The sequence below is a fragment of the Gambusia affinis genome, linkage group LG24 (genome assembly GCF_019740435.1).
Source record: "Gambusia affinis linkage group LG24, SWU_Gaff_1.0, whole genome shotgun sequence".
In the NCBI taxonomy this organism is placed as follows: domain Eukaryota; kingdom Metazoa; phylum Chordata; class Actinopteri; order Cyprinodontiformes; family Poeciliidae; genus Gambusia; species Gambusia affinis.
The window spans coordinates 5,597,721-5,614,711 of NC_057891.1; the positions used below are offsets into that span (position 1 = coordinate 5,597,721).

Sequence of the window (16,991 nt, forward strand, 5' to 3'; positions counted from 1 at the left end):
CTGAAAGCTTAAACTTTATACGCATTGAATGTATTACTCGCTGGTCATAGAAGATATTCACACACAAACATTACAAACATGACGTTAAATCACTGTGGTGTTTAAGGTACTTCCTCCAAGCATACTTGTGGGAAATTGAGTGGAAGGAAAACATATCAAAGAATATGCTATACAAGAAACAGGACAGGCAACTTCCAGACTTTTGTGAAGCTATTTGGACGGGTGAGACTGGAAGAAGAGTGGAACATCATAAAAAGAAAAAAACGTTTTCTAGATCATTGAGAACTTCCAGATTGTGTAGATAATTTCTGGGAAAGAGCCAAAGATCGAGTTTTACCTAGAACCACAGCCAGGAAAAAAGAATAGGGCCTAAACATCCAGGAGGATCTTTATCCAACTATCCACAAAAAAATTACACAACTCTGATCACTAGGTGATAGCAAAGTCCTTCCAGAATGTCAATAATATGCATTTAATGGCGTTATTGGGAAACAGGTACCAGATTGTTTTCATACAGCAGCGTAAGGCAAATGTCCACAAGGGATTAGCAGACAAACTTACTCAAATTTTGGACCTCTAAATTGGGAACTCTCCAGATCTTTTATCCAACTCAAGACTTGTGGTCAGTTCTCAAAACAGAAGCCAACAAATCGTTCCTAAGAATTAATGACACTGGATTCACCATCAGTGAGGATTTGGCAGATGTTTGACATAAAAAAAAAAAAAAAATAGTGTTTCTGAAAAACAAAGCCTCCAAAAATGGTCCTTTAGTGCACCTAAAGATGTGTAATCATGAAAAAATATGAAAACAACCTTGATGTCAACACCAGAAGTTGTGGTCATTAGGTTAAAGTTGTCAAAATATATTCCTTTTTGTGCATTTGATTTAGTCTAGTTGTATAAAAAGTTGATTTGGTTCAGCTGCTTTGTAGAACAAATCAGCTGAACTGTTTTTGTTAGATAATTTTTCAATGCAAGGAGTCGTTCATGCTCGCAGCACGTTGTTAAGATGTTTATATTTAGTGAGGCAGTGAAAATATTTAATGGAGGCACACTTTGGGAATATTTTCACAGGAAAACAAGTAAAAAAAAAAAAAAAAAAGGAGACAGATTTAACAAACTGCTTCATCTCATTTGTTCTCTACCGTAACGCAACTGAAAAAGAAAACGGATTCGGTGAGAAATCCAAACCACACAGGTCCAAGCACTGCATCTTAACATTTGTTCACATCTTCAAAGTTCATCCACACCTTGCAAATCCCCGACTAACCAGCCGTGCTTTCACCAGAGTGGAGCGGACCCGGGATTCACAGATGGAAATCGATTTAATGGTTAGAGCTCACAGGGATGGGGAATGTGTCAGACATGATCCAAGCCAAGCTTAGTCTTATTACTGCCCTAATGCACTTCGGTGTGGTATCAGTCCACCACTTTAAAGCTCCACATGATTACCTGGCCATTCCTGTGTGGTTTCTCATTAACACAATACATTGAAGGAATGAAAGGTGTGGGTTTACCGGGCCTGAAAAGCTCTCGTTGGAGAAGAGTTCAAGCTAAAATCCTGGGTCAAGGTCTCTGCGGTTTTTAAAGCTTCGATTTGCAAACATATCTGCCTCAGGGCTGATTTCTGTCTGTTAAGCTTTATACTATGACAGTTTCTGTTATGATCCTCTGCAGATATCACCATGGCAACCATGGTTTCCCATATGGTAGATATAATGATTCTGTAAATGACTGTAGTCTGAACATGAGAGATGTACCCAGAACTTAATTTTAGACTCAGATCAAAGCTCCAAAATGAAGATATATATATTTTTAAGTAAATTAATAAAAAAAACTAAAAAAAAAACTACGGTTGGGTTTTCAGGCTAATGTACCTGAAAACCCAACACTTTGCATCCCAATCAACAGAAATGTAGGAACAGGTGAGGAAAAAGTTGCAGTCATCCATTAAGCCAGTGCTTCTCAATTCCAGTCCTCAGTCCTGCTCTTCATGTTTTAGATGTGTCTCTATTTCAGAACAGCTGATCCATATGATTGCATGACCATCAAGTTCTGCAGGAGCCGGTTAATCACCCACAGATTCAATCCAGGTGTGTGGCAGAAGGGGAACACCTAAAACATGCAGGGCAGGGAGGGACTGAGGACCGGAACTGAGAAACACTGCATTAAGGTGTTGGACTCTGCTGCACCATAGTGAGAATCATGATCCACTAACTCTAATGAAATAACTTACAAATGTACAGATTAATCATCCAGACGGTCATAAAACATCATCCAAAGAACTGGAGGCCTAACACGTCTTAATTAAGGTCAGAGTTCATGAGTCAGCAACAAGAGAAGAGTAGAACTTTTTCTAATGTGGCATCTAGTTGAAAGTAGCGTTTCAGAAAGAGATCGTACCAGCAGTCAAACATGGTGTTTGTTGGTTAATGCTTTGCTGCATAGGTGAAACTATGATTTGCGCTCAGCCAGAAATAGCTCATTAATGGTTGATAGCAGTTGTTGCCACCTTAGTTTAGGTAATTGCTACCTAAACGAAGTGTAGCAGTTACTTGTTTTTCCTCATAAAAGCACTCATCCATGTTATCCCTGTTCGATATTAGACATAGTTTGATTGGAAGTGAAGAAATGCGACACAGAGAAAGCAGAAGCAATCTACAAGGTAGCAGATGTTACCGCATGGCAACAAACCTCTAATAACTCCTACTGGTTTGTTTTCTTCTGTATTTTCTCCTTAATTTCCCCACTAAACAGAAAATCATGTACAAAGCGAGATGATGGACACAAATTGGGACGGTCTGTCTCGACACTCTGAAAAAGCTTTAATGCATGGAGGTTTGGCCCTCTTGCATATTTTCTAGGCTTTAGGTTCCCAAAAGAAGAAGTCTGAAATTAAACTGCAAGAGCAGAAACTGCTTAGTTAGTCTTCTTGCTGACAGCCGTGTAACTTTTATAGTACAAACTTTCTTGCCTGGTAAAGCTCATAATGATGCTATTTATGACAGCTTCACAAACCGTGTGCAAAGACTTATTCTCATTTAAAAGGGTGAACATTTTGCCTAACTTCTGTGCGACTCTGCTGACTTATCTCAAACAGGAATGTGTGGATGTGCAGTGTGGTAAATAACTGTTGTTCAAAGACATCCTCAAACAACACATTGATTTTCTTTACCAGGAACATTCACCAGTTTTCCTCCTGAACTGCATCAGAGAACGTTTTCTGTGTAGCTACACATCTTCAAAATGCCTAAATGCTCAGCGAATTTAAAAGGTCTGCTGACAATGTTACATAGGTGGTTTTTTTCCCAATTTTAATTCACAATTTATGGAGAAGCAAACTACATTTGAAAATGCATTTCCTCATTGATTTCACCTCTTGTGAAGAACTGTACACCAGAGGTAATTACCTCATTATTCTGTCCTCAGTCAAGTTTAATTACCTCAGTATCAATGCTCAGAGCTTCCACAGATTATTCCAAAATAAAAATACATATTTGCACAAAACTCCCCAACTTTAAAACTGTATTCATGTTTACTTTTGTGTGCCCACATGAAGCTCACAAGAAGAAAAGCTTATTGCTCACCAAAACGAATACATACAAGCAGAAAGGCATTAGTCACTACAGCTTAGCAAAGCATCAGTCACACTCATCAAATCAACTTTCAGGCAGAAAGCCTGCAGTTATTACCATTCTAATAACTTCAATACAACAACACCCAAAGTATATGAAAGCACAGCTAACGACTAGCCGAGCACAAAATTCTTACTTTCTTACCCACAATATCGTTTTAAATCTCGTTTGTTTGTTTAACAACAAAACATTCAGTCCACAGCATCTCCAAAGTAGCAGCAGGCAGCATTTATAAAGTTCTCAACTGTACATTCAAAGTAAATAATTGTCAAGGAAGGCAAGGACAATGAAAAACAGTTCTGGTCTGCTAGCTCACCTGGCCTCCATTGAATCAAACCTCCAGGAAGAAGCTTCGCATCAGCTTGTTCAAACAGCTTCGTTCAACACTGACCACCAAGCGCAGTCTCAGGTCTTCAGTTCCATCTTCTTAAGTTGTAGGTATTCCTTCAACGTATCCTTTCACTGCTTTTAAATCCCTCCAGAACATTCCTTCCAGGTCTCTGTCCTTCTCTGCAGCCACTCACAAACTCCACAGGTGGAGCTCATCAGCTTAATCAAAGTGGAACTTTTCCAAATGATGCATTCGCTGCATCAGGATATTTTAACCCTGATAGAGCAAAGCTACACTGTGCATTGTTTCTCGGTCAAAACAAGTCCAAAATGTAGTAACTTTTACTATTACTCTGACTTATAACCTTCAGTAACGCAGTTATTACTTTACTTTGACATTTTAGACTTAACACCCACTAAATTAGATGCAGTTTGCTCTGAATATTATTGATTGTTGTTGTGCTGCTCTTTATAGCGTAGAACAGGGGTGGGCACTCCTGGTCCTTGAGGGCCGGTGTCCTGCAACTTTTACATGTATCTCTACTTCAACACACCTGAGTCAAATAATGAGGTCATTAGCAGGACTTTCGAGAACCTGATTGACTTAAGACGTGATTCAGCTGTTGGATTCAGGTGTGTTGGACCAGGAGTAGAACAAGTTATAATAACTGGCTAATTATTCAGGCTAAAGTCGGTTTCTTAGCAGAAATGCTACTTGTAGACCCTAAGTAAATATAAAATGGGCCCAGTCCTACTGCTAAATAGTGAGCTATGAACATTTTGACTTGTGTGAACTTAGTTTTCATGACATTGATTTATCTTACATCTTTGGTTAAGACGTAAGCCGAATTGTGGCAAAATGAGACATTCATTGCAAAATTTAGACACAGACAGCTCTTTTTATGGCTCAATATGATGGAGATTTTTAGACTGTTTTATTGAGGTGAATAAAAAAAAAAGTCATGTCCATTAAATTTTTATAAATTGGGCATTAAAATCAAACTGAAATACAAAAGTATGGCAAAGGAAAGCATTGAATGTTTATTACATCATTCAGCTGTCAATCTAAATTATCAAACTTTATCCCAACATGTTGAGAGAAAGTTCTAGACTGGGATCCAGAGCTGGATTATTATTGTGCTCCATCATCATCACTAACATCATTGTCTACAGCCTGTATATTAAAACAAACTTCGGTGCTTATCCAAACACATGCTCGGCATTATTAATGCGTGTTTGCTTTGTTGCAGACCAGCTGCTGCCTGCCTCCTCCTCCCCCCCACAATGCCTAGAAGGCTAATTTAGATGTAGCAGCAAGGCTCCTTATTGAAATTTACAACCAACTTGAATTCTGGGTAATGTAGGAAGATGGTCGTGATGACAAACGGCTATCTTTGGGGTACGGAAAACTTAGTTTGCACTTTCAACCTCCTGCGGACAATGTTGTGGAGGGTGAAATGCTAAATCAGCGAAGTGAGACTCCAGGATTTATGTGAATTAATTTCCTCCAGTGATCGCGCTCGCTTCCGGAGTCATTCTTGCATCAAAGAGCTCTATAAAAGGTTAAGTGCTGCTTCACGTGTGCATTTCCCCCCCCCCTAAATTTGCATCTTGTGTGAAGCTCCCGCCCTGTGGGACACTGTCGGCTCGGCTAACCTGGACACCTCAGATGTGAGGAGAAGCATTTGCCAGGACTCTAAACTTCTTTTCATCTAACAAAATGTTACTGGACTTGAAAAACTTGAAGAGGCTTGTGTGCGGTTTGTCCTTTATTAAGCTGCTGTGGTGACACGGCTGTGCCAAATGTCGGGTCTGTGAAGATGGAGAGGAGGCCAGGCAGGAAAGAGCTGCCTCAAAAAAATTAAAATTAAAAGACTAGAGAAACATCTGAGTTGGGATTTAACTGGAAATGAATGTGCTTCCCGTTAAATAAATATTGCTATAGATTTTTTTTTTTTTACATTTTTCTTCAAAATGTCCTTAGCAGTTTTAAGTCAATCCACTTATCTAACCTATCAAAGGATCTTAAATACATAAATTATAATATGCTATGACACTTAAGTGTTTACAAAATTTTTTTTTTATTTGAATAATTTGTATGAATATAATTTAGGAATGCTGAAAAGACTGTGTTTTAATGTGATTATAGAATTTTTTTACAATGATAAAGTGATGAAATCTTGAAATGTAAGTCTGTCTTTTACATTAAAGCAGCTCCAGTTTGGTTCAAAATCCAGTTTCCTGTTAGCAGCATTCGCCCATGCAGTCAGCAGTGCCTTTGCTTTACCTGCAAGCTTAAGTTGCTAAAGAAAAATGGGTTCGTTATCTCCTCAGTGTCGCTCAGTTGCTCCCAAACGCTGATGTAACAAAGCGTGTAATTTACAGAAACAAGTCACTTTAAGTCCCAACTTAACCAAGGATGTAAGATAAATCAATGTCATTTAACGTGAAAACTCTCCGGTAAAAATCTGTGAATCAACAACACAAATAGGAAAAGGGCAAACAAAATATGACAACCACTAAATATGAAATTCTCTAGATCACAGATAAACATTTCATATAAAAGAGGGTGGCTGTGGTGACACGGGGGCGGGGGTAAAGAAAGATTTAAAATCTGCTCTCATTTTTCTTGAAACGACATTTGTAAATAATGGATGTCTGAGAATGTTTCCCCCCCCGACTTCCAAGCAGTAGCTTGCAACCGGGCGCAGGTAAAGGCTGAATATAGGCTGTAAATATTTCATTTAAAAAGCAAAGCAGGAAGAACATTTACCGGCTGCGCTACAGTTCAATCCAGAAGTTTACTTACACCTCTTTTCTGACAGTCTAATGGCAAACCAGACCAGTGAACGTTCTAGTATCTAAGAACTGATTGTGTCTTAAAATGATTTAAAGATGGATTTTACAAGCTGCTTCCCCCTTTTCAGAAGCCAGAAGATATATTTAAATGTAATTATTACAGCTATCAGTGCATTTTTTTAATTCCTCCCACATATTCTTGCTTGTTCTGATCCAGCTGGGTAGTCACAATGATGAGACCGACACCCTGTTAAGAAAATAGTAAGCCAATTCATTAACTATGTAATCATTTGAATGCGAGGCGGTTAAAAGGCATTTCAATCGGAAAATTGGTAATTACCAAAGAGGACCGCATACAGTTTTTCAAAATGAGAACATGCATTGCTTTACATCTCTAATGAGGTTCAGGGCTACTTCTTGCTGTTAATTGAATCTGCATAGAGGAAGTTGTTGATCATATCGCTGTTCCAAAAAGAAAACAAAGCAGAAAATAAAGAACCACGCAGGTTGCCGTGGATCCCACGGAGGCCAGGAGAGAGCAACTCAATCAAATTATCCACAGGCCTATCTGTGTGTTTGTGATTGAAGACTTTTAACTTTCTAAAGGCAAACACACTCCGAGTTTTCCTTCTGAACTCCACCAAAAGCTTTTTGGCCTTAACTTCTACTAGGAAATGATTGGGGTCTGTTTCTGAAAAGCAGGTCCTACATTGCGTCCGACAATTGGTGTAAAGTGTTTCTGCTTATATCTTCTCTTTGTTGTGACATTTTGCTACAACATTCCTCTTTTGAATCTATTGGACCAAAGGACCAGAAGTCTCCTGGATAGCTAAGATGCAACTTTGCAAAACTAAGACCTTTCTCTTGAAAGATATCTCATTATCTTGTCAACCCTTTCAGAGACTTTTTCTCATTGTCCTGTAACAGTTATCCTTCAACAAGCCAACGTTTTGTCATTTCTCCTAACTTTACGTGATCTGAATTCAGTAAGACTTTCTCACATTTTCTTTTATGAATAATATTTCTTAAATTACTATGACAGGCTTCAAATTGTGTAGAAACAATCTTCGAACACTTCCCACACTGATAGGCAGCAGAAATGCTTTCCGACTGGGCAGTGTGTTAAACATTTTCCAGAAAAGCAAGCTGCCAAAACTCCTCAAATGATAATCAAATAAAAAGAATATTTGGTTGCAACCTTCCCTGCTGGATCACACACAAGTAGAAATAGTGTACTTGGTTATTCCCCTGACCGCACCAGTAGTCATATATAAATCATAGAAAAATCACCATACTGCGTTCCACCAAAGACCGATCAAATCAGCCATGACTTCTGACTCGGATGTATGAGATTTTAATACGCGATCAAAAAGTGGGTCAAACCTTCGCTTGAAAACTGCAAAATTGCAAATGTTAATATGCACATAACTTAGGTGGCCAGGCACAGACGTTGACGGCAAGCAGAGGGAGGTTTATTGGATGAAAAACAAAATGGCAGGATGATGGAGGGAGTAAGAGAAGGGCCAAAAGAGGAAGGTGACTGAATGAGATGCAGAGAGTTGAACCAGATGGAAATGGAGCGAAAGAGACAGGAAACAGCTGCGAAGTAACAATGTCTGAGCAGATTCGGGTTTCTATTTCTGACTCACACCTGGCTTTCATCTGAATCTTTCTGAAGTCCTCTTTAGTGACACACACACTCAAGAGGCGCAGTCGCATCTTTGGACATGTTTACAGTAAACAACAAAATGCGATCACAAAAGAATATATGAATAATAGCTCAAATAAAAAGTGCTTCTGAAAGGCAAGTTATGTCTTAGTTAAATGTATGAACTCTCCGCCTGGCCACTGGAGGATGTAATTGTTACTGTCAGACTTATTTGACAAAGCAATAATGGCAGATATGATTGAGGGACCTGGTCGTTTCGGTGTAAATCAATAACTTGTTAGCTGCAGACAATTAGCACCTTCGGTTGCAGTCGCTGCGTCTGATCCCACACAGAGAGGATCAGGTCCGCGGCCGAGTTCAAAGCACAGATTAGTATGCAGCATGATATTCTGCATTGTGTTTGTCCTCCAAGTGTGAAATGAGAGGCAGAACTTTCAGAGAGGGGTGCAAAAGGATGTGGACACCAGAGGAATTATGTTTCTGGTTGCAAATGTGGAGAATTACAAGAAATCCTCCGAGCATAAATGTTAAGTGATTTAATTATATCACTCATGAGTTATAGTGATTTCCCTTTATGTCCCTGTCGCAAATGTCAGCTGCTTTACTAGAGATTACTGTCCATAACTCAATCAGCATTATTGCTTCTCAAAAAGACATTCTTCTAGTGGTTAGGATTAACATTTATTGAAATATTCAGCTTGCAAAATGAGGGAAGGATCGCATAATACTATCAAGTTATTGTTTATTTACTACTAACAGTAGACAAACGCCTCTTTTTCATAAGAATGAAATCTGATAAGAGACCTAAAAACAACTGAGACTGTTTGACTTGGATGTCAAGAGGAAGGTTATGTCAGTGGTTTAAGTCTGATTTTTATAAGAGATTTTAATCTAAAAGGAGAGATTAAGAGGACAAAGGGGAAGAATGTTTTCCTTTCAGAGACTGTGTGCACTATGGTGGAGGGATTTGAGGAAAAATAGAAAATTTGCAGTAAATGACCTTAAAATGCATGTTTTTCTGAAGTTCATCGTAGGATGCTTGATAGTTTTTTTCATTTAGTCATTTTACCACCCATTGATTGTCAACTAACTTGCTACCTCTACAGCATATTATGAAAAAACTCTTCCGAATGTACTCAAGACAGTTTGCAATTTGTCTGTCCACCTTGGTGAACTGTGGAAATATATGCAAGCGGTTTGACAAATCTGTAAATTAGCTTTTTTATTTTATTTTTTTTAGTTTTTGACCACACACTTTTAAAGCCTCTATTGGATTGTTCTCTATGGCTTCAGTTCTCCTGGGCACAAAGACTTAAATCTGCCTTAAATGTATCTTTTAATGCACTAGGGGGTTGCTACATTTTTAGTCTTTAATTAAGCTCTTTGAATAAATCTGCCTCCCAAACGCTGGATGTGTGTCTTAGGAGCACAGTCAGCACAGTCTCACTCCAGCCCACTTTACCTTCGATTCCCCACAGGAGACACACACAAACGGTAACGCACAAACACAGCCATGCACATTTAAGCGCAGGATCACTAAGATCTCCCACAAGTGAACACACACTCTGAACCCAAAAGGAAAGTGACACAATAGGGGCACAAAAGCATCTCATCTCCATCCAGTCTGCGCCGCTTCTTATCGGCTAAGGTGCGGCACGACACTTGTTCTGCTCAGGGGGAAATTTGGGTCGCTTTCTTTTTTTTTTTTTTTTTCCCCTTAAGTGGACCAGTCACCCACTTTCTATGAACATTAAGTTCACAGCTGATTTCACAAGACTGGAGGAGACAGGAGGGAAACAATATAACAGTCCTGCTATGCTTTGGTATCTTGGATTTCTCTAGTTTAACTTCAAATCCGTTTAAGTTTTAGCTAGCTCAGTTATTATGACAACAATTCACCTACAAGCTAATATTTTCTTTCATTTCCAACAGTTTTTATAAGTTAGACTAACCCTACTTTTACATTACTAGCTTAGATTGTTAAAAATAGTTTTATTCAGAAAGAGCACTCTGTAAAAATGTTAAATTCTTTATTACATCCGTCAGCTCAGTTATACCCAGTGCCCCTTGTTTGATTTGAGCTAACAAAGTGATTTATCTAACTGGTGTGTTTTGCCGCAACGTGAGGCTATAAAACAGAGTTATGGCCAGTAAACACAGAAATATTGAACATGCTTCAACAGAGAGCACTCTGCTTCCACAGCCATCAGCTCACAAACAAACCGAGAAGGTTGCTCACATTTGCAAAAAGAGACAAACAGAAAAGCCTGTTTGATTTGGTGTGTTTCACTGTGTGTTCTGTGTGTTTGAATAGGTAGAGGACTGCTTTGATTTAGAATAAATCCAGGTGTGTTTGGTAGAGACCCGGTTACATGAGTGTGCTAGTTACAGTGTGTTTTTCTCAGATTTGTTCTCAGCTGAACCCTCTTCCTTTTCCAATGACTTTACTGTCCCAGATCTGTTGTTGACTCGGAGTCATCCCCAGCCGGGTTCTTTCATGCAACATGGACACACACACACATTGCCTGACATTATCCTTCCAATACATTAACATTTCATGGGCGACACTGAGGTTTGTCAACTGGATCTCATCAAAATTTCACCCTTAATTATGGAAGCAAAGCTGTGCGGAGATTCCCCTCCTGAGAGGTGAGCTACAAGAAAATCCAAACCGAGGAAGCTGCCGGGGGAACCAAAATTCAGCTTAAATATTCAGAGAAACACAAACAGCAATATGAGAATAAGCCCAGCTTAAGAATGGGGAAAATTAACTTCAGGGTGGTGTTAGGTCATTTTAATTACCTTCAATGCTGTATTTAATCTACTTTTTATTTCTCAAGGTTTCTTTTTATTTAACTTAAGACTTTACAACAAAAATATAAATAAATTAAAAGTACCATTTTGGCCCAATACCATAAAGTTCATGTAAGTTCTACTTTCTAAAATGTTTCTAGGTTCTTAACTTATGATTTTGTGAGTTTCAACTTTTCATCTTCTCATTGCTTCAGCTTAACCAGCTGAATTTTATCTGTGAAACTCTACAGCACCAAATAAGAGCTTTCTAATTGGATAGTCTTAGTTTCAGCTCATTGGTTGTGAGACCTAATAAGTCTCATTGTGGGTTTCTTTTCTGAATATCAGACCAAACCATTGAACGGCAAAGCAGTCAAGAAACTGGACCCAGGTTTCAACTTTCAGCTGTCATCAATGTTTGGCTTGGATTACAAAAATTTTCAAAGAAGGGCTTCATGAACACCTTCAACTTGCTAAGCGCCCTTCAGGGACTTTCACCAAGTGCGTCACCCGGTTCTAAATCCAATGTGAAAAGTCTCTGATTAACCCAAAACCCAGGAGCAGAAAACATCCATCTTTATAGCATTTTTTTAGAAGTAGTCGCGGAAATCGTTCCAGCCGAGAGAGGGATTCAGGTTTAATTTAAAATGTTCCATCACCTCATTTCATCTCAGATCTATAACATTTGGAAACATTATCTTTCTCTTGACATCTGAGAGTCAAGCAGACTCTTGATAAATCTTTAGGTATAAAATGATCTCCTGTTCCACTCAAACTTTGTCAAAAAGAACAGTGTGTAGCTTGGAAGTGCAGTTTGTCTTGTAGACAGACATTTTGTTTTAATTTCTTCAGCATAATTGACACTGATGAGTATAGAGCCTTGTTCCCCTATTAAATATTAAACATTAAATCAATAGCTGCCCATTTATCTTTAAGAATACAAATGGTACACATAATAAAATACACTTTATGTTTAAGTTAACATGTAATTTAGCTCAGTACAGTATAAGAGAAGTAGATGATGCCCACTACCAGGGTTTTTTCCTGAAATCTAAGCTGTAGTCAGAGTCCATTTATTTTAGTAGTGTTCAAGGGAAATGTCATCCTCTGCCGGACTTAGGAGAGGAGGAACCACCAAGCTTGTTATCTGCACACAGTTGAGAAGCCAAGCAAGTAACTGGCACCTCGTGAAGGAACAGTTGGCGCTGAATAACGTACTCTGTTTCTGGAAGACCGCATGCCATCCTCCAGATGATGTACTGCTCATACAAACAGATGGAAAAAAAAAAAAAACTAATTTCTGCATCAAAACACAGCATGTTTCACAGTAGAAGATTTGGGTTGCTGAACTGTTCCGCCTTCAGTTCAGATCAGTCACCAAATTCAAACCATCGACGTACTAATACCAGACTGAAAAAGTGTTCTTTTGCATTTTTCTTTTAAAAACTACAACATTTGTAGTTTTGCTATAGCAGCTTTTTTATTAGGAAAAAAAACCCTGTCAGCATATAAGAATGCCAGTATATTTTTTCTAAAGAAAGGAACGTCTTTTTTAAGCATTTTTTTTTTGCTGTTGTCTGTATCAGGCTGACTGTTCGAGTTTCACAGAGTCTCCTAACTTTTTGGAAACTGTGCTTTTTATCAGTTGGCAGTGGCTCCTTTTCGAACACATCTCATTAATCAAGCCTGTGGTTAAATTTAAGTAGCCTTTGGGAAAGCAAAAACTGTAGAATAATGAAAGATGAAGTGCATCTATGAGAAAAGCTATTGTAAACATAAACAAATGTAGTTTATCAAGTCGTTTGAGTAGCGCTAGTCTGAAAGAATGAACTCATTACCAAAACTACTAAAATCAGTAAAACGGGTGAAACATCCGAAGAGGTAAATACTTTTTATAGTCACTATATGGATGCCTTACTGAATTAAACTACAGCATCCAGCTTTACAGTTCATTTCACTCCATGCTACTGCAGCTTGTTCAGGTTTAATCAGTTGCATTTGTTTGGCTTGTACTGGTATTTGTTTCAGACATGGAAATGAAACTCATGGTTTTCATACTCATGCTGTACTTCTGATCAATTTCAATGATGTGAAGGGGAAGACAAAAACAAAAGAATATCAGTATTTTTTTCTTTAAACATATCAGCTAAAAAATCGACTTTTATTTATTTCTGCATGTTTTGAAGCATTTTGTTATATTTTATCCTGTTTGTAGTATCTCTCTGTATCACAACAGTACCCTTTAATAAAAATTCACTTGGGTTACGTTAATGCGTGACACAAATACATGTTTTGCCACCGTCATTAGTCCGCCCCCCTTTTGAAACTCATAGGAAACCCTGAAATCTGTTATATAACCTTTCTTACACAGAGGCTGTTTATTTAAGCTTGCTGTCTTCTCCAGAAGCTGCAGGAAGCAACGCAAGCAAACAAAGATGAAACAAAAACTGTGCATAATCCTAAATTTTAATGTAGGGCAGCTCCCAAATGGTTTCCGTATCGGATTCTATTGATTCTGACTAAAACATAAAATAATGAGGCACAATAAATGTGGTACCAGTAACAAGCCCAACTGGAATGTGAGAAAAGTATTGAGCCAATGCCTACATTTGCAAATAGAGGCCATAAATATCTCGCAATCATACTAAAGCTGAGTCACCAGCAGTCACAACCTGCACTCAACACTCAGGAATCCATGACAAACGGTGATTTCTACTTTCTGGAAGCGGAGGGGTAACAGCATTCGCTACGGACGATCATCACCGGCGGTTTTTCCAGGCAGCGGCCCACCAGTGAGAACACACCAGGTATCAAACCAGTAAACGATTTTGATTAGAACGGCCTCAGAGAAGCTCAGAGCAGTGATTGCATTGTAAACATGGCGGAAACGATGCGAGTGCAATCAGCGGAGGATTTGAACTGGACGTTGCCAACTCCTCCTCTCTCCCTGCGAAAACGGCACAAAGCTGCTTGAGTTTCAGACTGAGACCGGAGGAGAAGACCGCCGGAGTCTGGTTTTCAGGAAGGTTTTATTTGTAAAAGCACATATAATTGCCCTTATAATTGCCTCTGCTTTGTTGAGGGGAACCAGAGACTTAGAGATAAATTCTCCCTCACTGGTTAGTATCAGTGTTTGACAGAAAAGAACTTTGAAGTGATACCACAGCTAATCAGCTCTATTTACAACCCGTTTTACAACCATTCAACTTATTTTAATGTCCCTTTGCTGAAACGATTATCTCATTCTAATTTCCTTTCACTGGAATAAAAAGTGAATTATTGCCGTTCTCATCTGCTGCATTTGAGTCTGTCTGGCTCTCTGCAGGCTCTGCTAAACGCAAAACGAAGACTGGATATTCCTTTGGGTGGAATTCTGGAAAAAATGGCTTTGTGCTGTAATTTAAAATAGAAGATTATTAGTTATTAAATCATGTTTCAAAGCTTAGAAGTTTCTAATTTTGGATTATGGTGCCATATTTGATTTGATCCCAATTAAATTTGTAATTATAAACAAAAAATCAATTAAATTGCAATTGCAGAACAAATCAGCAGGAGAAAAAAAACTGTTTTTGAAATAACCTCTCAAGGGTAAAGAGATTACTCTCTCATTTGCTCTTTTCTACCACAAGAGGCACTAAAATGAATCACTACCCCTGAGTAACTTCGGTAGCATACTCTACATCCCTCGGTGTACTCTAACACCACCAAGGTTTTTGTCGGACATTTTGATCTACAATCTCAGAAATGGTTTGGGAGATGCAGAAATGGTAGATCCAGATTCAGGATCTCCTTAATTCACTCACAATGTTGGGCCAGGATGAGGTAGAGTCTGAGAGAAACCATAGAAGACATAGCCACAGTAAATGCGAAGCTCACTAGTGGCTGGGTGCCAAGGTTGGACTAAGTATAGCCCAAGGTGCTGAAGGCTCTGGATGTTGTTGGGTTGTCCAGACATTCCAGGTCACAGGGGCTGTGGAGTGGCAGACCAGGGCATTGGTCATAATTTTTATTGAGGGGAACCAGAGACTGTGTTCCAACTTTATAGTGGACACTCTTCCTAGTTCCTCTGGAGATGTTCACTCTAGTGTGGTTGGAAAGAAAACTCTTTCCAACCACAAGAATTCAGTCATCAAACCTCAGTGGGCTAAATTATTCCTCTGACAAAGTTCCTGAGGGAGCTACGAAGATTTGGTCGTCCGTTCTACTTGCATTCTGTGGATTATTGCATGTCCAACCCGACCGTTCCTCTATATTCTTGGAAAAAAGGTGGTTGGACTCTGCCAGAGCTGTCCATCACAAATCCCTTTTTTCTGGACTTCATGGATAGAATCTCTGAGATATGGATTATGTCCAGAAGAGTAGGATCCCAGATGCAAGTGGCTAAATTGAGATTTCATGGCGGGTTGGCTGGGCTGAACCTTAGAGGCAGGGTTTGAAGCTCAGGCACCCAGGAGTAACTCAGAGTAACACCTTTACTCCCTTACATCTAAAGAAGTTAGTGGACATGGTTTGGGCACCTCCCTTTAGATGTTTTTCAGGCATGTTCCACTGGAAAGAATGTATTTCCCTTCTAGACAATGGATTCCCCATCAGTACTGGAGAGTAGGAGATGAATGGCCACGTTTTCCTCTTAGACCTGTTGCCCCCAACAACCAATCGGATAAGCAGAAGACAGTAGATGGATGGGGGAATAATACATTTGTTGTATACACCCATAACTTCAGTCAAGGGAAAGTGGCTCACTCCTGCCCCTTGTGGCAGACAAATATACGACAACAATAAAGGAAAGTTGCAGTTAATGGATTTTTTTTTTTTTTTCAGAGATAAAAGCACATTAAGAATTCAGGATTTGGGGATGTGCTGTGGTGGTGCAGGGGTTAAGCACAACCCACATAAGGAGGCCTTAGTCCTTGACGTGGCCCTCGCAGGTTCGATCCCGGCCTGGCGACCTTTGCCGCATGTCTTCCCCCCTCTCTCATTACCCACTTTCCTGTCAATTAACTATCAAATAAAGGCCACTAGAGCCAATAAAGCCTTTAAATAAAGAATTCAGGAATCCAATGGAATCTTTCGAGACAAAGATTCCATTGGTCAGACCAAGTAACACAATAATACTTTTTTTGCTTTAGCGATGTGACCAAAATTGGTTTCAACTGCTGAAACTGTTTTAAGGTGGTGATAAAATGAATCATTTATGTTTACTTGCTTTTAAGGGCTTCCATACAATTTTGTTTGATTCAAATGAGGCTTTATCGTGAATAATTTAAGACCAATATGTCCACATTTGTCTTATGGTCATCAAAGACGTCTAAGGATCCGGATCACTGAAGAAGAGCTAAGCTTAAAGGGAGGTGGTTGTGCAGGTGGGTGGGTGATCCACCTTCCAGCAACATCAGCATCCAACTTTTCCCATGCCGCTCTTACCGCCAATGTCCGGCCGCAGGGTCTTGTCGTACTCCCTCAGCAGGTTGTTGAGGATGAGCGTGGCGTCCTCCTGGTGCGACCTGGGCACCAGCATCTGGTTGACGGTGGTGTCGTGGAGGTCCTCCTCGTCGTCGCCATATTCCAGTAAGTCACAACTGAAATGGGGGTGAGGAAAAATAAATAAATAACATATATTAATGAAATAAAATGATGTTGTTTTTGTTATTTTTTGGAATAAAAACTTTTGTCGCAGTCGAAAAAGCACAACAATGATGCGCATAATTGAGTATAACCAGGTGAAAAGATTTTTAAGACCTTTTTTTTTTTTTCTTGTTTGTTTA

The 16,991-nt window shown here is 39.2% G+C and overlaps 2 protein-coding genes across 6 annotated transcripts in view; one reads left to right on the top strand and one right to left on the bottom strand.

The window, feature by feature from the left end:
• Window positions 1-4,202, bottom strand: part of LOC122827264 (gamma-aminobutyric acid receptor subunit gamma-3-like) — a 71,436-nt gene extending 67,234 nt beyond the window's left edge. Inside the window, exon 1 of the mRNA XM_044110022.1 lies at window positions 3,952-4,202. The gene's annotated coding sequence lies outside the window, so the exon portion shown is untranslated. The remainder of the gene's footprint in view (window positions 1-3,951) is intronic.
• LOC122827262 (gamma-aminobutyric acid receptor subunit beta-3-like) overlaps window positions 1-16,991 on the top strand; it is a 111,721-nt gene that overhangs the window by 31,849 nt on the left and 62,881 nt on the right. For 2 of the 5 annotated variants that reach the window (XM_044110013.1, XM_044110014.1), the window contains exons 2-3: window positions 16,531-16,589; window positions 16,670-16,794. The exons of 2 other annotated variants lie outside the window; for them this stretch is intronic. In XM_044110013.1, the coding sequence (XP_043965948.1) occupies window positions 16,704-16,794 (91 nt within the window). In that variant the 5' untranslated portion in view covers window positions 16,531-16,589; window positions 16,670-16,703. Of the gene's footprint in view, window positions 1-16,530; window positions 16,590-16,669; window positions 16,795-16,991 lie in introns of those variants that run through there. One more of the 5 variants, XM_044110016.1, reaches the window with a different exon arrangement.